At 43.9% G+C, this 27,164-nt stretch overlaps 1 protein-coding gene across 4 annotated transcripts in view; it reads right to left on the reverse strand.

Annotated features, from left to right (window-relative positions):
- BMX (BMX non-receptor tyrosine kinase) overlaps nt 1–27,164 on the reverse strand; it is a 49,808-nt gene that overhangs the window by 18,461 nt on the left and 4,183 nt on the right. Inside the window, exons 1-11 of one of the 4 annotated variants that reach the window (XM_047715586.1) lie at nt 26,667–26,758; nt 25,563–25,709; nt 24,891–24,995; nt 23,013–23,094; nt 17,949–18,068; nt 14,663–14,727; nt 9,912–10,087; nt 7,179–7,250; nt 6,466–6,519; nt 3,520–3,574; nt 2,288–2,367 (exon numbers count right to left, since the gene is read on the reverse strand). In XM_047715586.1, coding sequence (XP_047571542.1) covers nt 2,288–2,367; nt 3,520–3,574; nt 6,466–6,519; nt 7,179–7,250; nt 9,912–10,087; nt 14,663–14,727; nt 17,949–18,068; nt 23,013–23,094; nt 24,891–24,995; nt 25,563–25,700 — 947 coding nt within the window. In that variant the 5' untranslated portion in view covers nt 25,701–25,709; nt 26,667–26,758. Of the gene's footprint in view, nt 1–2,287; nt 2,368–3,519; nt 3,575–6,465; nt 6,520–7,178; nt 7,251–9,911; nt 10,088–14,662; nt 14,728–17,948; nt 18,069–23,012; nt 23,095–24,890; nt 24,996–25,562; nt 25,710–26,666; nt 26,759–27,164 lie in introns of those variants that run through there. The other 3 variants (XM_047715585.1, XM_047715584.1, XM_047715587.1) reach the window with 3 other exon arrangements.

Raw genomic sequence — 27,164 nt, forward strand, 5'->3', positions numbered from 1 at the left:
TCAGTGTCACCTTTGTGTACATACAGAATGCATGTACAATAAAATTCCAACTTTCTGCATGGTTCCTCCCTTAGCCAGTCTAAAATAATGATGATTATTCTGAACACCAGTTCTCTTTAAGGATAATAATGAAGATTAAAATGCCGGAGACAAAGGTGGTTAGGCTGTGGGTGTTTCACCCAGAGCATGGGGGAGAGGCTTTTTGGGGAGTGGAGCATGCAAGGTGACATGGGTGGGGATGTCCTTTAATTCCTCACACAAACTTGGACCTTTTCCACATAAGACACATTTCCCCCGTTGCGCTCATTTTGAAAGATAGTGGTGCATTGACACGCATGATTTGGGCTAATCAGGAATAATATGCCGTCTTCAGTTTTAGAGTATGGCCTAGCAGTCGAGAACTGGGCTTTCATCCACGTCTTCTGCTTGCTAGCTAACCTCATTTGGTTGTTACAAAGATTGGATGTGATCTTGTACCTAGCAATTTGCACTAGGTTTGGCGCATAAGAAACTGTTGGCGCATAAGAAACTGTTGATAAATCCGTCGCGGTCATGCCAGCCTAGTTAAAACTGCAACTATAAACAGGGAAAGGGGCGTCTTCTTGTTGCAAATGGCTACTTTGTTCTTGGTTTCAGCATGAAATTCATTCAAGCCCGTTGATGGCGTTTCATCAAAGAAGGCTTCCTTAGTCATGAATGTGGATTATTTTCACTTGACTCATTATCTATTTGCTGTTTTTTCCTACCAGGCCATCCTCAAAAATAAACCTGGTGTCAAGGATCTTGACTGATACCAGGTTTGGCTGAAGCTGCTGGGCCAGAGGGTCACAGAGTCTTAACAGTTGATGAAACCAATCTCTGCCTCTGGTTCTTACTGGGTTGGCTTTGGCCAGCATCTAGGTGTGCAAACTGGTCCATGAGATGCACTGGGGACATAGCTTCCTGCATTGGAAAATTCTGGGTTGCTGCTTAGGGCACATCTTAGTCTCTCAAATTGGAGGTAGATAGTCCATAAAAAAATTCTTAAATAAAATAACCTTTTAATCACTCATTATGACCAAAAACCCTACAGGTGCCCAAGGTAGGGTCATGCCATCCAACCAGTAAGAGAAATATTGGAACCTCAGAGATCTCCTCTGTAGAATGGTGCCCATGAAAACACCTTTCCTATTTGCTTCACGGGATGATTAGAAGGAACAAAAGAGCTAACAGCCAATGGGAAAGTGGCTTGTAAAACTCTGGCAGAAGATCCTGATGTCGGTGACAGTGTCTTGCAGTTGGTGACTGGGGGTATCATATGTGCATGGGCGTTGGGGCGTAGTGCGCCTAGACTCGCTCCTTCACAATAACGACAATATCATAGTGATTGCTGTCCATGTATTAAGCGCTTACCCTGTGCCGAGCACTGCTGTGTCCACCATGTGAATTAACTCACTTCATCCGTAGAGCATAATAGTTGTTGTTATTTTTCCTTTTCAGATGGGGAAGCCAAGGGCGCCTGGGTGGCTCAGTTGGTTAGGCGACTGCCTTCAGCTCGGGTCATGATCTCAGGGTCCTGGGATCGAGCCCCGCATCAGGCTCCTTGCTCAGCTGGAAGCGTGCTTCTCCCTCTGCCCCCACTCCCCACTTGTGAGCGCTCTCTCTCTTTCTCAAAATTAAATAAATAAATAAAATCTTCAAATGGGGAAGCCGAGGCACAGAGGCTAAGAGACTTGCTCAGGGTCCTAAAGCCTTGAAATGGTAAAGTCAGGAGTTGGACCCTGAGGTGCAGCTTCAAGCCAGAGCTCTTTGCCACAAAAAGGGGACAACACCCCGGAAAGAAGCTATCTGGGGAACCCAGATACACTGATCCAACTTTCTGCTAGCTCTACTCCTAATGGAGAGGCTGATGAAAAACCACACCCTGGGGTGGGTTTCTCGGCTCAGCAGGTGGGTCTGGCCAACGGTGGGCAGACTCCTTTGCTCTTTTTCTCTCTTTCTAGGCTTAGGGCCAAGTCAAAGGGGAACAGACCAAGATTCCTTTAACAAGTGTTTAGTGAGGCGTGCTGTGCACTGGGCACTCCGCCGCTGCCTGGGATGGGCATAAGAGGTTCCCCCAGAGAACGAGCTCTCAGAGTCGGGGCTGGGTGGGCCAGGCAACCATTGAATGGTCACATTCAATACAAATCCTCTGAGCCAAAACGCCAGAGTTTAAAGATGGTGTCTTATCCCCACACATGACTAAATGGCCAGCGTATTCAAAGAACATACACAAAAGATAAAAGAAAGACACCCATGTCATACTTACTCCATGGCCTTGCTAAATAAGGACACCGTGTACATTCCCGCCTGGCGGGAATTTCTAACCATAAATGCACCTTCTTTTCCCTGGAAAGGATGGAAAGAGTGGAAGGAATGGAAAACATTTTCATTATTCTGGTAGGTGGTAGGGAAATGGAGCTTTTCGATCAACTTTAAATGTCAATGACAGCCCAGGTCACCCAACAGCTGGTGCGGAAGGGGACCCACAGTTCAGCTTTCCTCCTTTTCTCGCTCAGTTCCTTGAGACACCTACCCCGTGCAATGGGACTCTCCCTCTCCCCTTAGTTTTTAACCCTCTTCGATAATTTTGTCTGTATTTGTGCAAGCCTGATATTTTAGTCTTTCAGAAATAACACTTAAAAACCACCTATCCCCACAGATAGAATACCTGGGAAGGTATTAGAAAACCAAAGATGCATTTGTCAAAGTTCCATGCTCAACTTGTCTTTCTTAATGACTTGCGCTAACTCCAAGCAGACCCAGACTAGGAAGAGCAGACAGTAAGCTAGGAATGCGACAACATGACAAGACACCGCGTTTGGTGATAATGTCATCACGTTCCCACTAGTACCCCCTCAAAGAAACCCCTGGTGTGTTTTACTAGGAAGAACTTTAACACAGCATCAGTTTTGCAGGTGGAAAGAGTTTGCTTCTGTTATTTCCGTGCCAATTTTGTGACAGAATCAGGTAGAGGTACTCCTGCTTACACCTGCTGGACTCCAGTTCGGGTGCTCCCGAGCAGGGACAGAGATGACCTCGGCTGTCAATCAGGTCTCCATATTCTTGCCCTGGGCAGTCCCCTCCCACACCGAGTCCGGGCTGGGCCACCAGACTTGCTTTGGCTAATAGGGCATTCGCAGGCGTGACAAAAGCTGAAATTGCATCTGTGCTTGCAGTGAACCCTGGGGCTTGTCCGTGTCTACCCCGCCTCAGGATCACCAGGCTGTGAGGAAGCCTGCGTCAACCACACGGAGCAGAGCCGTGGCACCCCGTGCCCAGAATGGTGAGAACTCCTGAATCTTGTTTCAAATCGCTCAATCTAGAAGTGCCTTATTACCCAGCATGAGCTGATGAAAAACAGAGGAGGTAGCCACAGGCGAAGGGCCCGGTAAGCCCCGGGACTATGAGCCCTTAACTGTAAACCCTCCGGTTTCTACAAGAAGCAAGGGCACTACCCTCTGGGCCCGAGAGAGATCCTTTAAAGACTGGACGACTTGCCTTTTGTCTCAGTAACTGCTCCGACTGGGCCCTGGAGATGTTACCCGCAAACCAGCTACAACGGGAAAGAATCGTGAATTTGCGAGTTAATAGTTTGTAACCGGATCCCTCATCACTCCGCTTTCCACTCCGTGCAATGAGGCATTGGCTTCGATCAGGGATTGCCCAAACTGACTGTTCCCCCCCACCCGGGGGCTTTTCAGAACTACGGGTTCCCGTGTCTCCACCACGCAAGCACGAGTCTCGGCTGGTGCCCGGGTGTCCGTTTCACACAGGCTGTCACTGAAGAGCCTCTGGGCTCCTTCGGGCCAGTCTGTGCATTCTGTGTGTCCCTGATTCGAACGAGAGCCAGAGATGAGACCAAGAAATCCAGTGGGAAAGTGGGGTTGCCACAATGACAAGATGAAAGTTCATATCTTTCAGCCCTGTATTTTTCTTTTAATGATCTGATAGAAGCACCCTTTATAGCACCTACTTTCAAAGCAAATGCTTTTCTAACAAATATTTTTTTATTTGTGGGATAGCAATAGATAAGCCTCTATGGTTATATTAAGCCAGTAACACAGCGACCTGAGAGATAGATGGTGTCGAACAGCCAGACATGACCTTGAAATATTACCTTCTTCACTAAGTGAGCCAAGAGCATCATATCTTACTATGTAGAGCTCAGCAGGCCCCAGACTTGTTTCTCATGTGAGATCAGCAATGTGCGCTGTCTTTTGGCTTTGGCCAGAATGTCACACTAGGGAAACGAACAGGGTGTGAGGTGGGGTAGAGCAGGGGTTCGGGGCCTCACAAGGACCCTCTGGCTAGAGGATAACACCTGAGGAGGAAAGAAGAACCTGAGGGTGAGGATGTATTAGGTGGGGCGGGGCGCGGCGGGGGCGGGGGATGGGGCTGGTCAGCTGGTGGGGATGCCCGTGGAGTGGAAGGGCCACCAGCCAGCTGGGAGGTTTGGATCCTAGACATAACTTCCTAATAAGTAGCTGTCTGGCTCTGGACAAGCCACTGGGCCTTTTCTGACCTTGGAATTGCCCATTTGCAAAATGAGGATGAGGGTTGAATTTGATCAGTTTAAAAGTCTCTTCTAACTCTACCCTTATAGATATGCTATAATTAATACTTGAGGTAGGAACTGATCATTTTCTTCGGAGTCAGTATTTTAAGCTAATCACAGCTAATCAAAAGACTCCTCAGGGAATACGACCCAGGAAACATGCCTATGGGAGATAGAAGAAAGAGGTGATCGAGTATAAGGACAGAGGTCTAGAGAAGCAAAGTGCAATTGTGCATAAGCCTTGCCCCCCCGCCCCCACACACACTCTGCTTGTGTCATAACTTTGCTGAGGCCTGGCTCTGTTTTAAAAAAGATTTCAGCATGTCACTGCCAGAGCAGCAGAAGCTTAAGCCTGGTCCTAAGGTATGATTTTCCATCTAAACTTCGGTGCATCAGCCTTCAATAGAACATAGTAGAATTCCTCCTGAGGTTCTGCCCACCAAACAAATGCTTCAGTACCACTGACAGAGGAAGAAAGTGGGGGCACCGAGCACAGTGTGACAGGCTGAGCCCTGGACCCTGCAGCCCTGTCCTCCTGATGGCCCTCCAGCATCTCTTGGACTTGGAAGAGGGCAGGTCTCTCCTGAGTGTTTCCCCAGAGCACACGTCTCATGCCCCTCTTGAATTTAGAAATGATGAAGGTAGAGACTGTCCATATGGTTAGATCTGGGCTTTCCAAATCAAAGAGACACTTCCAATTTATCGAAATCCTAAAGACTGGCATCCACAATTAGGGGTTCACTCCCCTGGGTTTAAATCTTTCTCATCTGTCAAAGTACTGTTATCTTTGGATAATTTGGGTGCGGGCATTTCTCAGTCATTTATGTCTTCGTTTGAATTATTCCATCAGAGGCTTTCCTGAGGGTAGATGTTGGGAAGGAAGGTAGGGATCAGTGGGAGCTAGAAGGTGGTGAGAAGGCTATGGTGTGTGTGGGGGGGTGGGGCCTACAGCAGGTGTTCCCTAACGTGGCACGAAAGCCAAGGGCTACGCTGGGTTAGAGGTAAGACGAAGAGTCGAAACAGTGACGTGTGCGTTATAAAACCTCTCACTGTACCTAGAGCCAATATCTCAGTGAACACAGTCATAGAAAAACAGAACTGCGAAGATGTATAATACTGATGGTTAAGTGAGTTGGCTACCGTTTGGTAGCAGGTGTCTGGGAGACACAGTCTGCCCTGCCACTCCCGTGTCTCCTTAATGCCAACTTTAAATAAAGTCCCGGAGACTTATTTGTCCCTATTTGTAGAAGGATACAGTCTTAGATTTTGGAAAGGACCTTAAGCGCCCCTTAGGCCAACCTGTCTCAGTATCCTCACCAGTCCAGATCACACCTGATGTCCAAGTATAATATTTAATAGTGTGCTCTTTTTCTCTTTCTAAAATGTCCTAATCTGGATGTTAAATGATAAGGTCGCCCTGGGAATAGGACTCTCTCAACATAAATGCAGTCACGTTCAAGTCTCAGTTGCTCTCCCTTGTTACCGTATCATAAACAACTTCATAGACGGGACTAATAAATGCTAATAAGAGCCTTCAAACGTCACCCTGGCCAGAGACCTCCAGGGCAGAAAAACTCGGCAGAAATGTCATATACTGCATCTATGAAAACAAAGTCAAGTGAAGGGGACACCAGGTATATGATAAATCCAGTGAATATGTACAGGCAATTTAGAGAATCCAGACTGAGGAAAATCATTTCCCTTAATAACAACCCAGCTCATTCTCACCCATCATCCAGATAAGTGGCCCAGAACCTCACATGAGTTTACCCAAGTAAATACAGGCCTCCTGAGCAAGTTTGAGGCATATGCTCTAATTCCTTTGGAGAAGAATGGAATAGAAACATCTATGTTAGGTTTAGAGGAGCACAGAGGACTTTCAAACTCACTCATAATCATCCAGGTTTTCCTCTCCTTCAGATGAACTTGACTCGGGGAACCCCCTTAAGAAGAGAGGGAAGGACATGAATGCCCAAAACCAAAACAAAACACAACAAAAAATCCCCCCACCATCTAGCAGTGCAACATTGAATCCCACCCAGCTTTCACCCCGACAAATAAAATTCCCTCTTTGCACTTGGGAAGGTATCTGCCAAGTGAAGAGAGAACCACTCAAAAGTTGAGTTCATGCCCAGTTTAATGAGGAAATGGCTCTTTGCTCCAGGAGGCTGCCAGGAACATGGATTTACCTGACTCTTTTGGAAGAGTGGGCTCATGAAATGGACAAATGCCTCCAGAAGCAGCTGGAGTAGGAGGTTAAAAAAAATTGGGGTTTTGTATAGAGCAATTCTTAGAGAAGAGTTACTTGGCTTTGGGTGGTTTTCCTCCTGCTAGCATGGCCCCCCGGTATACTCTTGCTCATGCTAACACTAGCGTATATCACGAATGATGGACAGCATTTATCAAGGTGAGGAGAACTGTAATCCACGGATCATCGAGTCGGACCAACTGAAGGGTTCAGAGAGGCAACCTGCCTGAATTTTTTGGTTCGTCTTTACCTTAAACATGAAGTCTGGTTGCAAAAATGATTGCAAATGTAGTTAGTTTTCCTGCAAATAGAAGCAAATCCTACACGTAAAGGAATGATCTGCCTTTGATTTACCATGACATCTTGGAGGCGCTGTGATCTGCAACCGTCCTTTCCCTTTGGTGGCCAGATGCAAAATCTTCACTGCTGTGACAAAAGATACATGTTGTAAATTCACGTTTATTTATAAATGTCAAAACAGAAAAATAGTTTTGTTAGATATCTTTGAGCTTCCTTGAACATTGGGACTGTCACCTTTCACTTGGGTTGGGAATTTAAGCTAATGAGTCCTTTTCACATTTTCGTCCTTGCAGGGACCCAATAACCAGAGGTAGCTGGACAGTGCTTCCTAAGCAAAAGAGAGCCGTGACTAGAAAAGATCATCTGGACGGGGTTTGCCTTGATTTTCTTGTTGCTAGGCAGGCATTTGGTCACTCAGATATTTTAACATGTTATTTTCCTCTTGGCTGTTATAATTGCAATGACAAGTCTGAAAATGCTGTTTTGCTTTGAAGGTAGGACCTATTTCCTGCTCGCCTTCCTATCTCAGGCTGTTTCTCAAAACCACCCTTCGTAGCAACAAGCTTCCTTAACAAGGAAATGCTTCTCTGGCTCCATTTCCTCAACGCTGATAAGGAGCCATCTCTGCCTTCCAAAGAGCCTTGCTCACTAGCATGTTTTGTTGTTGTTGTTGTTGTTGTTTACTTCATCTCTTCATAAGAAAACTCTTCTTTTAAAAGGTGAAGCAATTTTCACTTTTATGTTGCTTTTAAGAACACACAGAGAATGTCCATCCATGGTGCATCTCTGAGGTTTATCCATATGATGGAACACTATACAGACACTCAAAATAATCGGGGAGCTTACACGACAGTGTGAGTGTCCCTAACATCTCTCAACTCAATTTTTAACATACTTAAAAATTACTAAGAGGGCAAAATGCAGGTTATGTGTAACCACCATTCAATATTTTTTCATATTAAAACTTAAATGTCACTTCATGTATTTAGATGGGAAAAAATGCCCAAGATGTGAAGTGAAGAGAGAGAGTGGTACAGAAGAATCTGATTTTTTAATTCTCTACACACGGTAACATGTGCATAGAAAATAACCTAGGAGAAGGTACCCTGGATATTCTGCAATATTTGAATACTTTAATGGAAAAAATTAAAAAGCAGCTCAAGTGAGGGCAGTTGAAAGTATTATCTACTTATGCGAGCTGAGACTCATGATGGCATTTATAAAATTCAATCCACAAGACCTTTAAATCATCATCATCTTTTACTCACTGATGTAATGTTACTCAGGCTAAGAAGTGATTCATTGATTCTTTGTACAGATGATTAGGTTTCTCAAGTTCTAGGAAAAAATCCAAGGTCGGGACTGAATCTCGGGTGCAAAACCTAAGGGGGTGTCAGAAAAACTCAGTAACGTGTTGATGAAACTTTTTAAAGATAAAAAATTAATGAAAAAATCTGTGATGAAAAAAATGTCAACAATTTCAATAAAGATAGGATCTAGCCATCCAGGCATTGGTGGCTGTACGACCCCCTCCCCACCGCCCCGTGAATTAATAATGCTGACTACTTATTTGAATACTGATCAGTTTCACCACACATTTCCCTCAATGGATCCCTGGGGCTTCCAGTAGGGAGGGGCCTTGAACAAAGCTGACATGACACCCACTCTCCTAGGATCTGTGTCTATCGATGGTCTCCTTCCACAAGAAGACTGGATTGCAGGCAAATAAATGGGACATGTCGCCTCAGGCGCTAGGTATAGATTAATACACTTGGACTCTAGCTCCACTTTGAAATGAAAAGCACCGCAATTTGTTATGCCGAAGGCAACAGCAATACACCTACATTCTTTCAAGTTCCGTGTGGCCCTGTGTCTGTGTCATCGGTACAGTGAGGCATTTGCTTTGGGTGGATGATGAGAATGGAAAGAATTAAAAAAAAAATAAGGGCATGAGGGAGAAAACAAAGAAAGGAGATGCCTGGGAGCCAAGGGATGTTCTACATTATTGGGAAAGACAGACCCCGGTGCCCTGCAGGGAGGCTAATGACTGGGTGAGGGGATGTCAGACAGTGAAGAACGTGATGGGGAGGAAGGCTGGGGCAAGAGGGAAGGACAGTCACTTGACCCTTTTTCTATTGTCATCTTGCGATTCAATCCAATCTTTAGTGAACATCAAGTATGGAGCCTTCAAGGTAATTTTCAGTCTGGCTTTAGGTAGCAACTTTTGGCTTAAGGGTATGTGCTATGGTGAGTGCTGCGAAGTGTGTAAGCCTGACAATTCACAGACCTGTACCCCTGGGGCAAATAATACACTATATGTTAATAAACATAATTGATTAAAAAAAAGTGAGAAGACTTATGTCAGGAAAGGTGAAGGTGTCCATCCTGAGAAGGCAGCCAAGGCCTCGCTGGGAGGGTTACCTGTCATTTGTAAGCACAGGACAAAAGTAAGCCCACCCTGAACTACCTCATGTAAAGGGTATGTTTTAAAGCTTCCAAGTTCTGGCATGTAGGGTTATTTGGAGGAAAGGAGAAGAGAAAGAGGAGGGAATAAAATGTGCAAGTATCGTTTAGATCATAAATCAGATCATCTAGATGGGAGGTCCATGCCTTTTGGTCCCAGCGGGGCACCTGCTTGGCCAGACTTCAGGCTCAAGCACTGAGCCTTTTCGGAAAGGGTGGCCCTTCTCAACTAAGGCCCGTGTGGACAGCTTTGAGGCTGACATCCAAGGCTGTGGGTAATTCTAGCCTACATGCTGGGGAGCCCAATTAGGAGCTGAAGTTTACCTTTTCAGTTTCCTTACTTTCCACCAGTCAGGGCAATCTTCTCTTGGAGTACACTGCGCGTTGACAGTCAGCTGAGAGCCATAGTTTTTCTTGGAGTCACTGTCATACTGGGCCGTGGTGGTACTTGAGGATGGTTCATTCATTCTGAAAACAGGAACTGCTCGAGGAATCTTCAGCTTTGGAGGAGAAGAGATTTTAATATATCACAGTGAGACACAGATTCAGGCACTGGGAACTAACAAGCCAAGTACATTAGCTCTTAGGAAGGAAGGAAGGAAGGAAGGAAGGAAAAGGAAAGGAAAGGAAAGGAAGACAAGGGCAACAAGGGCAGTACTAAGTATCGGCAAAGATCTGGAGCAACTGGAGCTCTCATACTGGGCTGGTTGCAGTATGGAGCGTATAAGCACATTGAAAAGCAGTTTGCAGAATCTACTGAGGTCAACTGTGCACATACCCGATGATCCAGAAAGTCTATACGCGCGTCCAGCAGTGAAATCAAATGACACATACAAGAATGTTCATAGCACAATTATTTCCATTCGATAAAAACCGGAAATGACCTAAATGTCCATTTAAAGGGAAAGATAATAAACTTATTTGATATTAAACATAAGGCGCTACCCTTCTGGTCCTGAAGATAGAGGAAGGGGCCAGAAAGCAAAGAACATAGGTGGCCCCTAGAAGCTGGAAAAGGCAAGGCGATGGGTTTTTTCCCCTCTCAAGCCTCCAGAAGGAATGCAGCTGTGTGGACCCATTTTATGTTAAGACTTCTGACCTTCAGAATTTCAAGAAAATAAATTTGTGTTGCTTTAAGTCACTCAATTTTGGTAATTTGTTACAGTAGCAATAAAATGAACATAGGGGTATATTCACACAGTGGAATCCTCTACAGCAGTGAGAGTAAACTATAACCACACACTAAAGTGTCAGTCAGTCTCACAGAAAGACAGATAATACACGACAACGATGTGCTTTATGATCCCATTTACGTAAAGGTCAAAACCAAGCACGTGAGCTATGATGTTGTAAGTCAGGCTAGTGAGTACTCTCAGTGGGATGTAGTGAAAGAAACACAGTGGTACTCCTCGGGTTCTGCGATGTTCTGTTCCTTGATTTGAGTGAGAGTTATACAGATGTGTTCGGTTTGTGAAAAGTCGTCAAGCTGAACACTTTGGACGCGTATGCTTGTCCAAGTGCATGCTGTATCTCAATTAAAAATTCATGTAAAAAGATGTAAGGTCTGCATTTAATTTTTCATACTCGTATTTTTACTTCTTTGCAGGGATCGACATTCCAGTGCTGGACACTGCTATTTATGAGCTATGTGGTGGTTCCATCCAGAGATAAATGCTCCAGAAAGTTCCCTAAACGGAAATCTAAACAGAAGGGCTAGAAAGTGGATTTTTAATTTCCTCCACTCTGCAAAGTAAGTCCTCTACAGAATGTTCTAGTAGAAACAAAGGTAAACACATTTTTCATGATACTCTCGCTGATCCTTGATCCCTTAGGGCAGCTTACAATCAAAACAGACTTACAAATTCTTGGTCGCTGATTTGCATGATTGATAATTGTCAGCAAATTTCCCAAAGAACTCCTTGCCAGAGATTAGATGCAATAGTTTCTGGCTCCTAAATTATCCTCTGTTCTTAGATTTGTTTAAAACAAATTTTACTGGACTATGATTTGTATACCATGAAAATTACCCTTCATCAGTGTAGAATTCAGAGAATTTTGGTAAAATTGTCCAGATGGACAAACCATCACCACAATCCAGATGGAGCACATTGCCATCACTCGTGTAAGGCCCTTGTGACTGTGAATAGTCACCTGTTCCCATCCTGGCCCTGGGCAACCTCTAGTCAACACTTTGTTCCTGTAAATTTGCTTATTCTGGTATATATCTCCTCTTAGGTGTTTTATAAAGCCATAATTTTCAAGCTTCAGGACTGGAGCATGGAGCCAAACCAAAATAGCAATGTTGCTGATAACAAAACCCTCAAATCTGAACAACTGTATTAGTTTCCTTGGGCTGCCATAACAAGTCAGTACACATTCAGTGGATTGAAACAACAGAGATTTGTTCTCTCACTGTTCTGGAGGCCCCAAGTCCAAAATCAGGGCTTCACTATGACTGTGCTCCCTGTGAAAACTCTGTGGGAGAATATTCGTTGGCCACTTCCAACTTCCGGTGGTTCTAGCATTCTTTGACTTATGGCAGCATAACTCGAATCTCCTGCGTAGGTGTTTACTTATTTATGTATTTAAATTTTAGGTTTAGTTAACATACAGTACAATATTGGCTTTGGGAGAAGAATTCAGTGATCCATCAGTGACATACAACACCCAGGGCTCATCACAAGAAGGTGCTCTCCTTGGTACCCATCACCCATCTAGCCCATCCCCCTGCCCACCTCCCTTCATCAACCCCTTAGTTCTCTATCATTAAGAGTCTTTTACGGCCTATTTCCCTCTCTCCCTTCCCCCTATTTTTGCCATATGTTCATCTGTTTTCTTTCCTAAATTCCACATGAGTGAGATCATATGGTATTTGTCTTTCTCTGACTTATTTTCCTTAGCTTTATACTCTCTAGCTCCATCCACATCACCGTGAATGGCAAAATTTCATTCTTTTTGTTGGCTGAATAATATTCCATTGTATAGATATACCACCTCTTCTTTATCCATTCATCAGTGAGGGACATTTTGGCTCTCTCCGTAGTTTGGATATTGTTGGTAATGCTGTTATAAACGTCGGGGTGAATGTATCCCTTTGAATCAGTATTTCTGTATCCTTTGGGTAAATACCTAATAGTACGATTGCTGGGTCACAGGATAGTTCTGTTTTCAACTTTCTGGGAAACCTCCATCCTATTTTCCAGAGTAGCTGCACCAGCTTGCATTCCCCCTAACAGTGTAGGAGGGTTACTCTTCCTCTGCATCTTTGCCAACCCCTGTTGTTTCTTGTGTTGTTAAATTTAGCCATTCTGACAGATGTGAGGTGATATCTAATGGTGGTTTTGATTTGTGCTTCCCTGATGACGAGTGATGTTGAACATCTTTTCATGTGTCTGTTGGCCATCTGGATGTCTTCTTCAAAAAAGCATCTATTCATGTCATCTGCCCATTTCTTAACTGGATTATTAGTTTTCTGATCTGCCTAGGTCTTTAAATGGCCTTCTTCTCTGTGTATCTCCCTGTGTCCTCTCCTCTTCTTATAAGGATACATCCTTAGCAAGTATGATCTCACCTTAGTCCTTAGTTAATTACATCTGCAAAAACCTGTTTCCAAATAAGGTCACATTCTGAGGTTCTGGGTGAACATGAAATTTAGGAGATACAATTTAACCTCCTCTAATGGATTTCCTTTTGTCCTTCATGTTGTTTCATAAAGATTATGTGGCTTTTACTTAGAAAGAGAGGGGTGTGTGTGTGTGTGTGTGTGTGTGTGTGTGTGTGATTGTGTGCAGCTGAAAATAAGCACCCAAGACACCATGGAGCTAATGGATGGGTAGAGACACTCCTTTACTTCTGGGAGAGCTTCTAGAGCATCACCGGGAGGCCATTTTATGTGTCCCCTGGCATTTGAGGAGGCTGACCTCTGCCTCGGAAGCCTAAAAGCAGGAGGTTATGGCTACACACCTGAAAGCAGAGCAAAAACAGAGCAGCAGGCTGTATTGCAAGAGTGAGTCACATACAGTTGTACCAACCAGAGTAGTCAGTTTTGTCTGTTGTACTGTAGGCCAACTCCACCCTTGGGAGAGGGTTCTGGGAGCCATCTTGAAAGGAACTCTGCCCAAGATGGGTGAATTGACCCAGCAGAAATGTGAAGACTAGAAACTCAAGAGCTAAGGGTCAAGACAACCACTCCTTCATAAAACTCCATTTGGATCTACACTCTCATGGGGAACCCACAAAGTTTCCCATAAGCTAGAGTCAGCATTAGAAAACTGTCTCACCCAGAAGCCACCCCTGCCAAAATCATGACGCAATCTGCCGCAAATGACTGTTCATTAGACCCCCTCTTCCTGGGCCCCAACCATGAAAGAATCAGAAATCTCAGCTTCTCCATGGCTCTCTCCCCAAAGCAGGCAGCCAGCTAGCTGATGCACACTTGAGCTATGTGAAGGGGAGAAGCTGTAACTTGGAATGACGTTTGGAGGTGTATGTTTATAACATTGGATAGGACAATTTAGAGGTTCTTCTCGTGACTACTAGTAGTTGGGACATTTTGTTTCATCTAAGAGCAGCTGGAAAACTATGGAATCTCCCTAAGATTCCATTCAGGGACAGAGAAGAAAGCCCACCAAGTGGCTTTGAAGGGATAACGGAGGGAAGGAATTAGGTTATTTTCTGCTTGTGCCCTATGAAGTCCCATCCCTCATCAGGATACCCACATGAGGCAGTCTTGGCCATGCAGCTGCTGGGGGTGAATGACAGCTAATAACACCTGCCTGTCCTGTGTGATGCCATCATAAGGACGTCTCCCACACGCACCCATTTTTTGGTGACTATTTATGTGCTTATAGGTTAGAAAAGGCCCGGTTATTAAGTACAACAATATAAAATGGTAAAAGGATTCACTATTTGAACTTGGCATTCAATGCTGACATTGCTATCCGTGATAGCTCACCTCTGTCCTCTCTTTGCTCAGCAGTCCCAGTGCAGGCCATATTTTCTAGTCTTGAATCTGGCAACTCATGGTTTATTTAATATGTCTTGACTATGCAAAAATTTTTTTAATATTAACTTACCACTCTGTCTGGGAAGATGGGAACTCTGTGTTTCTCTTCATGGGTTGTAACGTGCAGATCAGCATCTGAAAAGCAAAATCAAATAATATCAGAAGGAACTTTTAGACAAAACAAAGCCGATGTTAGGAATCAAAAGGATGAACTAGCTTATGTGATCAATGCTTCAGATGACTTGAATTTAGACACAGCACTTGGAGTGATTTTGTTGTTTTCCTGCATAACACCCAACTCAAACACCACTGCTCCCGCCTTGGTTATTAATATCCTCCCCAAATGGATAAAAACATTCAAGTTCCTCTAAATCCTGTAAACTATTAATTTATACCACATTTCCACCTTGTGTTTGAAATGCAGGTATCTAATCTCGTTGGGTAGTACCTATGACGCCAGGTGTCAAGAATCCATGTCTGGGGGCGCCTGGGTGGCTCAGCGGTTAAGCCGCTGCCTTCGGCTCAGGTCATGATCTCAGGGTCCTGGGATCGAGTCCCACATCGGGCTCTCTGCTCAGCGGGGAGCCTGCTTCCCTCTCTCTCTCTCTCTCTGCCTGCCTCTCTGCCTACTTGTGATCTCTCTCTGTCAAATAAATAAATAAAATCTTTAAAAAAAAAAAAAAAAAAAAAAGAATCCATGTCTGATTCCTCTTTGATTGACTCATACGAGATGCTTCTAAGTAGTTGATTTATTTTTTTTTAAGATTTTATTTATTTATTTGAGAGAGAGAGAGGGAGAGTGCATAAGAAGTGGCAGGGACTGGTCAGAGAGAGAAGCAGACTCCTTGATGAGCAAAGAGTCCAAACCGGGGCTGGATCCCGGGACTCCAGGGTCATGACCTGAGCCTAAGGCAGACGCTTAACTGACTGAGCCACCCAGGTATCCCCAGGTAGCTGATTTATAAGTGAACAAACCTGTCTCCGACTTTTTTCCATTTTTTTTTTAAATTTTTAATTTTTTATTAACATATAATGTATTATTAGCCCCAGGGGTACAGGTCTGTGAATCACCAGGTTTACACACTTCACAGCAATCACCATAGCACATACCTTCCTCAATGTCCATAACCCAACCACCCTCTCTTTTTTTCCATTTCTTATGACAGTTGCTGGTTTCTCTTTCTGCTTCCACGTGTAGATAGATGCCCAGGCTATGGGTGTAAAGCCATTAGGTGCCTTATAATTAGAGCGTCCATATAACTTACTAACCAGCCCAGAACATTTCTTACAGGGAAAGGTAAGCTTTTAATAATTATGCCCAGTCACCAGCTGCAGAATGAGACTGCTCCCAACAAACTGGGGGGTATGGTAAATTTACTTGTAGGCCACGCACGTACCCTGGAAAAGGAATGGTCCAGGGCATTTTGGAGGCTGAAGGAAGCAAGAACTCGCAACTATTTCCTTCCTAGTAATGTACCCTTGGGCCACCCTGTAACCCAGCAGAGGAGTAAGTTATACTCGGCTAGCTAAACGGTATCATAGCTGCTCACGGGCCCATGGCAGCTCCAAATTCTGTAGTTTTCCTCAGAGGCTGGCAAAGAGCCTGTCGCACCCAGAACATATGGCAGATGCCATCCAGACCGAGCCTAGGATGAAAATCCCAAGGAAGTGCTCTCTCTGGCCTTTTCTCCTGCTTCTTCCCAGGGAGTTAGGGTCAGAGCTAGAATCTGGCCTGCTGGGTACTGGTACCAGATCACTGACAGAATAATTGGGAGAAAGAACTAATGCTGTAAGGAAACATTATTCCTCAGCCCCTTAAGTGGAGGGAGGAATCCATATACAGTAATTTCTGTATAGTTCACCAAATCACAATAATTCCTAAATATAAAGGGCAATGTGATATATTTAAGATTAATAAATATTTGTTGTGTAGTCTAATTAAGATAGAAAACACCATGAACATTTATTCATTGATTTTTGTTGTCAAATTACTAGTAATACCATTAATGAGACTGTCAGGTGTCAATACTATACTGGAGTAAATCTGAATAATAGCTCATGTCCTTGTGTCTTTTATAATTCATAAAGAGGTATCATACCGCTGACCTTATTCAGTTCGTTAAAGTTGTGATCCAAGCATATTTTGTTCAAGCTGGTAAAACTGTTACCAGAATCATTTCTCCTTTTTAATTTATTCACAACTTACTGTTGTTACACAGTGATAAACTTCTAAAATTTATAAGACTGCCTCATGGGGCACCTGGGTGGCTCAGTCAGTTGTGTCTGACTCCTAGTTTCAGCTCAGGTCCTGATCGAAGGGTTTCAAGATCGTGGGATGGAGCCCCATCTCGGGCTCCACGTTCAGTGTGGAGTCTGCTTGTCCTTTTCCCTCTCCTGACATTTAAATAAGCATCTTAAAGAACAGAAGATGATTTCTGCTGGGAATTCCTTGGGGAGGGACATGACCCAAGGGAATGAAGTAATAGGGAGACCTCTTTTTACTCAATAAAAGCATGAACTATATAAAGGTTATATAATAATAAACAATATTTAAATAATAAAATAAATAAAATCTTTTAAAAAATCTTAAAAAAGAAAAAAAGACCACCTCATGTAAATATCCTAGAGATGGGATGGGACCCTATAGGGCATAAGCAGAAAACGACCTAATTCCTTCCCTCCCTTAGCCCTTTAAAGCCACTTGGTGGGCCTTCCTTTCTGTTCCCAGATAAAATCTCAGGCAGATTTTCTTAGGAATATAACTCTGGGTAGAATCTGATTGCCCTTAAAGCAGATCCTTCACTACCTTCCATGGTGTTATTACAAAATCAGTAAACATGCCCAGAATTGTAAGCCCTTTAAATATGTCTTTTAAAACTTGATCGTCCATCAGTTTGGTATTTATAGTGATTCAAAGTGTTACTTAAATTTTATCCCTTGACGTATTGTTAAAAAGAACATTGGTTTTTTTAGTTTATTATTTTAGGCTATGAACCATGGTGATATGTTCACCATATTCTACCCACTGGGAGTTTATCTTAAACCAGAAAGAATTATGGGAGGAAATAAACAGCTCCTTGCTCGATTCATGATTCCAACTAAAAAAATTTCTCATGAAATGAAAAAGAACAGCAAATGTTAATATTGTTATCATTTCAATGAACATGACTCAGTTGACCCTGGAATAGACTTCATCTGCCCAATAGCATTTTTTGAGGCTGGGTTTATATGATGTCAACCAATGTGGCACATCTTGTTTTCCCAAGCTGGTGAGTTGTTCTGGAATTTGGCAGGTTTGCCTCACGGGGCCCCGTCCTCCCAGGGTCCCACCCACTGGGGGGGGGGGTTCACCTTACATGCTTCCCAGAGGGTACATCCTGGGGCTGCTTTGCAACTCTGTTGGCAACACAGGAACTTTCCGTCCACGAAGAACCCACTATGGTACTTGATCAGCAAGTGAGGGTTGCCCCTTATCTCTGGGGAACAGGCAGGAAGAAAATACAGCATGAGCAAATGTTGGCCCAAGAGAAGAAACACATTCAGTAAGGGCTGTTATCACAGAACAATGAAAACCTTATTTTGCCAGCAACCAGGGTAAGAGCAAATGGCTCCCCAAGGATATAAGTCTTTCACTCCGAAGTTCATAAGCCAAAAATTTGCTTAAAAGTCTACCCAGGTATAGAGTGAGAACAACACATGAGAATTTCTATCAGTCTTACAAAAAAAAAAAAAACCCAACAACAACACTAGAAAGTGTATATGCAGATTAACTTGGTGATCTAGGGTTTTAGAAATACATCTGTAAAGGAAACAAGTGGGTTAGGGCACATGGGGTTCAAGGGGCTGAAGGATAGGCCTAGATCTCAGCAAGAAGAGAAGGTTCTAATGAACATGTGCTTCCCTCAGCTCCTCATTTTGTAATATTTTAAAGGCACAGATGAGTTTCAAGGATAGTACAATGAATGTCGGTTACCCTTCACCCAGACTCACCAATTTTTAACTATTTACCATATTTGCTTTTCTCTTTCTCTCTGTACATACATACTATTACTATTAAAATTTTTGAAATTATTACTACATTTTGTTAACCATTTGAAAGTAAGTTGCGGATATCATGACCTAAATAACATCACCGATAAATATATCAGCATTTAACTTCTGTTAGTAGGGACAGTCTGTTACATAACCATGATACAGTTATCAAATTCAAGAACTTTGACACTGATACAACACTACTGTTGAATATTTTATAGTCAAAATTTTCCCAACTGTTCCAGTAATATACCCTTTATAATCATTCACTGTTTCTGATTGGGGATCCAATCCAGAATCACAATGGTTTCTCTTGATCTGGAACTGTCTGGAAACAATAGTTTCCCTTGATCTGGAACTGTCCCTCATCTCTGCTTTGTCTCTTGTGACTTTGACTTGTTTACACTAAGGAATGGAGCGTTTGTGTGGCTACATTTCTAGGAATAGGTGCATATTTTAAAAAATAATGAGAACAGGGCAATGTTTAATCTAAAGAAATGAAATTCTTTTTTTTTTTTCAAATATGCTGTTATTTTTTAAAGATTTATTCAGGCACTTTAGAGAGGCAGGGCATGGGTGGGGCAGAGGGAGAGGGAGAGAGAATCACAAGCAGACTCTGCCAAGTACGGAGCCTGATATAGAGCTCGATCCCATGACTCTGAGACCACGACCTGAGCCAAAACCAAGAGTCAGACACTCAACCAACTGTGCTACCCAGGTGTCCCCAAAGAAATGAAGTTCTAATACTGGAGTAGAATACTGTTTCTACACCAAATGAGCATCTCTCAAAACACAGCAGAGAAACCTACAAGATCTTTTTTTTTTTTAAATTTTATTTATTTATTTGACAGACAGAGATCACAAGTAGTCGGAGAGGCAAGCAGAGAGAGAGGAGGAAGCAGGCTCCCTGCTGAGCAGAGAGCCTGATATGGGGCTCAACCCCAGGACTCTGAGATCATGACCTGAGCTGAGGGCAGAGGCTTAACCCACTGAGCCACCCAGGCGCCCCAACCAGCAAGATCTTAGTAGAGAACAGTTCAAGGAGAGTCTCTAGGTGGGGAGGGCTGATTCTATGTGTGACTTCAATTCTTTTCCTCTTGATTTTATATTCATTTTAAACCTTCCTTATTTTAATCCCAGGAGAGTTCTGTTCCTCCTTTCCAACCCCGATTCAAGGAAGTGTTTGGAATCCTAAGTGCTTTTCTGGGTCATCGGATCATTTCCAAACCATAATGTATGTAAAGCAGCCAGCTCTGTGTTTGGCTCAGAGCACGTGTTCAACGAACAGTGGGCTTTCAGTGTTATCGTTCCCTTAGGTTAGCTCAGCTCAGCCTAGCTGAAAGCACTGGTATTAAAAAAAAAAAAAACTTCACTAAATATTAATGGGAACTAAAGGGAAATTATTGCAGAAATCCCAAAAAGCCAAAGGAGTTAAAATTATAAAATGCTAGTTTCTGACTAGGAACTGGTGGTCATTGACCACCATTGACCATTGACCAAATGGTCATTGCGATTCCTTGGGCACGACACTTGCCTTCCAGCTCTCCAAGCTCCTGCTTCCCGCATGCCAGGATTCCTGTTATTTCCTACTACATCGATTTTGTTTCCTGGATAACTATTTCTTTTCCAATCAAGTCCAGAAGTCCACATGGCGACACTCCAGCCATTTAATCATGACAATAAGAGGACCCGAGGTGCAGAGAGGTGGTTTAACTTGCTCAAGTTCATAAACCTCTAGTTAAGCAGCATATCTGAGACTCAGCCCCAAGATTCTTCTATTATAATCCAATGACCAGATGCCAGCTTCCCTGTAGCATCCCCTTCGGTTTTCATCTTTGGAAAGAAGGACACGCTTTTTCCACATCTGCTCAGCTGAATTCAGAACCACGGTGGCTGACACGCCCCAGTCCCCACTCAGTCAGCCCAAAACTCCTGGTTATAGGTCACCTTCTGCAAAATGCCTTGTCTCCAATGCCACCTGAGTTTATAATGCCCAAACTAACTAGCAGACAAAAAGACTTCACAGGGGAGAGGATTTCTGTGAGGAAACTTCTTTGTTTTCCTGGGGAGGCAGGTTGGTTGGCCGGCCGGACGGCTGATGCCATCCTCTTCTCTTGTTTCCTTCAAGCCCGTCTCACCCACCTCCTCTCCCGCTCTCGTCCAGCAGAAAGGCTGGAAAACCAGATACTGTCTTCCAGGCCCCCTTACATATGGAGATGGCCACGAGACACAGATCTAGCCAGTAAACACCTGCAGGAGTTTGCAGGGGACGCTTCTGGAAAAGCTCAGAGCCTTCCCAAGAGCCTCTGAGGGTAGCAGAGCAGAAAACTAGGGGGAGCCTGGGTCCCTACTGACTTGCCCGAGCTGCTGCCCCAGCCCGGGACCGTTTACCTCCGGACTTGTGAACGGTGTGAGAGGAACAGACGTGCCTTTGTTCCAACAGCTGCTTGGTGTCTTTTTACCTGCGTCCCCAAGCATTGTTAACGGATACACACGGCTTCTGCACGCAGCAGCCCTCGTGATAAGGTCTTTCTGAAGTTTTACCAGGGACTAAGAGATTCCCTTTTGCTTCTCTCTCTCCACTCTCCTTTATGCTCCATTCGCCTTTACCTGAGCTCTCCAGGGCCGCCCAAACCGGCCTGCCACACATGGTTGCAGAAAGACCCTGAGGCCTGCCTCACAGCTGCACACTGGGCGGGTCGACGCCGCAACCGCTCCCGGGAAGTCCCCCCAGAGCAGCATCTTAGGGCTCGTCTAGGAGGCCCCACTCTAGCCACCGGGACTCACATTTGTGTGTTGGACCCTTCAGTATATATGTGAGTTTTATTCATTTGTGGCTCATGATCCCTCGAGGAAAAAAAGCGACGTGACCTCCCATTTCATAGGGTTGGGAACCTGAGATCTAGAGACTCGAGATGGTTTCATTAGGGGACACAGCAAAGCAGGGCGTGGAGGATGTGTCTGTCGCTAAGACGGATGCCCTTCTCAGTTCAGCAAGCTGGGAGCAGGGAGAGGGAGGCTTCTGGACCTCCCTGGACCACTGGACTATCCTACAGGAGAGGTTGCTAAACCCTTTCAAGGAGAGGGAAAACGAAGCTCTATGTGTGAAGAAAAACTGAGAAAGAACCCTAACCTGAGACTCAAAGAAAACAAAACCTCACCCGGTCTCGGGGCTCGATATCTGAAATTCCGCCAGTAGAGTCATGCATTCAGGTTATATGCTGTCCTCACATTATCACCTGTCTGCCAGACAAGAATATCACCAGGAGGGGCGCCTGGGTGGCTCAGTGGGTTAAAGCCTCTGCCTTCAGCTCAGGTCATGGTCTCAGGGTCCTGGGATTGAGCCCCACATCGGGCTCTCTGCTCAGCAGGGGAACCTGCTTCCTTCTCTCTCTCTGCCTGCTTCTCTGCCTACTTGTAATCTCTGTCAAATAAATAAATAAAATCTTAAAAAAAAAAAGAATATCACTGGGAGAAACATCATAGCGCCAAATAGCCAAAAACGTTCTCTCTTCTACCGCAGCCTATCACCAAAGCAGCCTGAGAATCCCTGAGCAAAAGCTCCATTAAATCCCCTAGTTCTGGGGCACCTGGGTGGCTCAGTCATTAAGCCTTCAGCTCAGGTCATGAACCCAGGGTCCTGGGATGGAGCCCTGTGTGGGCTCCTTGCTCAGCAGGAAGCCTGCTTCTCCCTCTCCCACTCCTCCGTTTGTGTTCGCTCTCTCCCTGTCTCTCTCCCTCTCTGTCAAATAAGTAAATAAAATCTTTAAAAAAAAATGAATCCCCCAGTTTTGCCTAGCATTGATACTGTACCGGTTAAAAAGCCGGGTTGGGGTAGTCGAATTGGGGGTTCTCCATTATTATGTATGTGACCCTGGCCATGTCTCTTTAAGTTCACTTGTCTGGAAAAGGGAGAGTACGATGACGTTCCGTGGAGTCATCAAGAAGATTACTCGAGGAAATGCTTTACGAAGTACTTGGCATAGCAGTTGGCAGATGGTACGTCCGTAGTACTTCTATAGAACTTTCTGTGAACAGCCGAAGTACGGTAGCCACACAGCCTCAGAGAAGGTAGACTTTGCCCCGGGGAAAGGGCAGCCCTGTGGGTGGGGAGCAGGAGGTCTGGCTTCCTCTGAGCTGCCTGCCGAGCTGCCTTCGGGGAGGGCACGACAGCCAGCCCCGGGGAAGGGCAGGAAAGGGAACCCGAGCCACAGGCTCGTCCGCATAACAATGAGAATGCAAAATGAGCCTGGCAGTTTCTCCGAGGTTCGTGGGAGAATCAGCAGGTTCTCTCCTGGCTGTGGGTCCTTTCACTGCCCTATCTCTCCTCCACCAAGCCTCATCAGAACTCCACGGAGAACTCCCTTTTATGACTTTTTAAAAATTACCTTTTTGTAACGCTTTCAGCCACTGACTTCTGCTCTCTTCGTTTGATGCATAGACATAGAGAAGCCCATCTTTATAGACAATCTGGAAAAGGAAAGATTGGGGGCATTTAGATACAATTGCCTCCATGGTTCATTCCGGGGCAACTGCAAATTTTCTGGTATCCCAAAGAAAAGTTGAGTTTGCTTATAAAATATGCATTCACTCTGGAATTAGATGAAAAAAAATCTAGTTATTTTTTATCCTCCACCCCTCAATTTGTTTTATCCCAGACACTTCTACACTTGGGAAAATCACAGCAATGATGCATCTGACATCAGGGAACGTTGAGGACCGTGGAGAATTACAGAAGTCTAAAATGTTAGATATTATAGCGGTCTTAGGAATGGTCTACCGACTCAGTGCCTGACTCTCTTCACAGCCCATTGGAAAATATTTAACTGCTCTATCCTTAAAAAATACCTTCAGGAAGGGGCGCCTGGGTGGCTCAGTGGGTTAAAGCCTCTGCCTTCAGCTGAGGTCATGATCCCAGAGTCCTGGGATCGAGCCCCACATCGGGCTCTCTGACATCGGGCTCTCTGCTCAGCGGGGAGCCTGCTTCCTCCTCTCTCTCTGTGCCTGCCTCTCCGCCTACTTGTGATCTCTGTCAAATAAATAAATTAAATCTTAAAAAAAATAAATAAAAAAATAAAAAAAAATACCTTCAGGGATGAAATGTCTTTTACTTCTGCCAAGCCATCGTTGGCAATTTGCATATATTCTGAGCATTATATAGTTCATGCTTTTATTGAGTAAAAAGAGGTCTTCCTGTTACTTCATTCTCTTGGAATGAATTGCCAGGAATTGCCAGCAGAAATCATCGCCTGGGGGCGCCTGGGTGGCTCAGTGGATTAAGCCGCTGCCTTCGGCTCAGGTCATGATCTCAGGGTCCTGGGATCGAGTCCCGCATCGGGCTCTCTGCTCAGCAGGGTGCCTGCTTCCCTCTCTCTCTCTCTCTCTCTGCCTGCCTCTCCGTCTACTTGTGATCTCTCTCTGTCAAATAAATAAATAAAATCTTTAAAAAAAAAAGAAATCATCGCCTGTTCTTTAAGATGCTTATTTAAACGTCAGAACATTTTAATGTCTTCCCCACATCCTTCTCTATCTAGTTCATTCATTCAGTTTTTGTGGGTAGATGGTACAGACCCTTTATGAAATATCTGCTAATTTCTGGGCTCTTTCCTAGACAATTTCAGATCTAACCCTGTCTCGGCTCTATGAAATATGGATGACTATGCCCACTTGGCGAATGAAGAAACAGACTTGGATAGAGAGTTGAGTGCGTTGCCTATGGTACCAGCAGTGCAAGCTGTGAGGTTAGGAGCTCTAGGTGCCTCCGAAGCCTGTGGTCTTTTGAGCCTCCCATGCTTCTGTGATATGAATTTGAAGCATCTTCCAAGAAACCCCCCTGCTTTCTTCCAATAGGAGAGTGAGGTGTGAAGCTTTCCTTTCCCCGAAGAACCAAGGCTCCTCGGCATCCCTTCATCTCAACTCACCTTCACACCCCCACTGCATTATAACGATCTGCAAATGCCTTGGGGATGAGGATGGCGTTTGATTCCTTCTGGTGTGCCTGGTACCTTGGAGCCCCTTGGAAATGCTCAGCAACCTTTCATATGAAAGACTGTGGGACCCCAAGGCAAGTCATGCCACTGTGGCTTACTTGCTCCCCTTTCTTTCTCTCCCTCTAGGGAAAGCAGATCGGTAGATCAAATCTTAGCAAAGTGCACAACTACCATCTGGGGATGTTCCAAGTCTGGTCATCGTCCTTGTCATTTTGCAACATCTTTCGTTATTGCCAATATGTGGAATTTGTAATAGAACATTGTTCCTCCCCTTACCTGAAAGGGGTATTGTCTCTCCGCGGGGGTCTGCTCCTCAAGATTTACTTTCTCCACACACCTGATTTTCTTAATCTCAATTGATCCTTTTCTGCTGCCTCTTTTCTGAATTAAAAACCAAAATATAAGATGCCTCATGTAATACACAGCGGGACACAAAGAAAAGCATAAAGTGAAGGTTATCCTGGGAGGGAGATTGAGAGATGGGATGGGTAACTGAGAATTCTTCCAATTATTCCATCAGAGTCAAAATCCAATGGCAACAGGATATGTTTCCGAGTGTGGGCACAAACCCATATACTCCCCCCAAAGCAAGGCTAGAAGCAGCACTTAATTTTGTTTAATAACCTTGAAACGTATTTCCATCACCTGTGGTGTGTTTAATCTATGGAAAATCAACATTTAACTCCAGAAGGCATCTTTAAAAATTTCAAGTTGAGGACCAGTGTTCTAAAGTTACAATTTGCCTTAGTAAAGTTAGCCAATATTTTAAAACCCTTTATCTTGAACTAATCAGGTCTTGGTTAAGAAAAGACAATGTGATAAGCGAAGGCAAGTTGATCTTTATTGCCTGAGCTAAGAAACCTGACATTGTTTCATTAAAATTAAGCCCTTTGTGGACACTCAAGAAAAATAAATAGTAGAAAAACAATGGAATAAGCAGGGTCTCACCATTTTGTCATATTCATAGTAGGAGAGATTTGTTTTGGTTAGAACAAAAAGCCTCTCTTTGTAATTACTTGGCGACATTTTCTTTTTTTGCTGTGACCTTTTGAGAAGAAGTTCTTCTAGAATGGATTTTGTATCCATATTGTCGTCCTAAGTAAAATAAAATAATGAAAATGAGTGTTTTCACCTCACTACATTCTCTTTTAGCCTTCAGAATGTTTAGTCAACTGCTTCTCATCCAGGAATAATATAAATAATATAATTTTTACAAATTAGGTTTAGGATTAGAGAAGAAATTTTAACTCAGCAGACTCTTAAAAACACATAACTTCATTCCTACTGCCTTGGCCCTGGCTTTTATAAATATGTTGATTTATTTGCAACGTTTTTTCCGTTTCACTCACCTCCCACTCTGGATCATAAATTCACCATCTTTGAGCTCCTTTCCGGAACACCTTATCAAAATTCTGCTTATTCCTTAAGGATTCTGTAGGGATTTGTTGAATCAAACTGAATATGATCAAACTTTGAAATATTTGAACTCCAGGCAGCTCACCATTATCCGAAGTGACTGATCAACAAATTTCTCTCTATTACTGTGGCTGGCTGTTTGACAAGATCATCCAGACCCCTGGGAGACTCTTATATCATTGTAAGCAATACCCACAGTTCCTTATCACGATCAGATCTTTAACATAAAGGAGATGGGTCTACTTTTCAATATTTCTGAGAACAAAACATTTAAAAATGCCATCAAAATCGATCTCAAAGAACTAAACAACATTGGTACCTTACAAACTAAAAACATTCTTGCTTTTTCTTCCAAAGCCATGGAAAGCATTAAAGCTTAAGGTATTTCTAGAAAAAAAAATCCATTAGTTTTCTGGTTCTACTAAGACTGTTCCTTCAACCCTCCGTCCGAAATCAGGTCTGCTAATGAAAAGGAACGTTAAAAAAAAAAAAGTAATGTTAAGTAGTAGGCCACAAGAGATAAACTTTCTTATGTTCTTTGCTTTGTGGAATCACACGTGTACCAACAGTGAGATGTTCAATAATTTCTATCTTTCTTTGTTTACTGATAATCTGAATGTCACTAACTTTACTCACCTTGCATTTGATCGATCAGCTGGGGTGCGCTTGTGGGTCCTTAGTTTCCAACTCCTGAGCTCTAAGCAAAACCTTGCTGCTCTGAGGCACTCATATTCCCTCTGGCTATGCCAGGATCATGCATTACAGAGAAAATATTTGCATCCTATTTATCACTCTCCATCAGGAAGCACCCACATAGGTATTGCTCTGTGCGATGGAGGGAGGGTTTGCCAAATGAACCTGTCCAATCACTAAAGGCCACTTCTCCATGGCCCCGAGCATAATGGGCCCACTATGACAGGGAAGTGGGAAGGAAAGGAAACACAACGAATAAACCATGGTCAGGTCCAGCCAGCTGCTCTCCTAACATAGATCACACCACTCTAGAAATGGGAATCAAGAAAATCAGCCTATGTTCATTATTTATACAGACGACGTGGTTATCTATGAATCCCTCAAATGTTCTCCAAGGGCATCTTTTGATTTAAAGGCAGAAGTAATGGAAATCTTCTCTGT

This window comes from Lutra lutra, chromosome X, assembly GCF_902655055.1.
Source record: "Lutra lutra chromosome X, mLutLut1.2, whole genome shotgun sequence".
Classification (NCBI taxonomy): domain Eukaryota; kingdom Metazoa; phylum Chordata; class Mammalia; order Carnivora; family Mustelidae; genus Lutra; species Lutra lutra.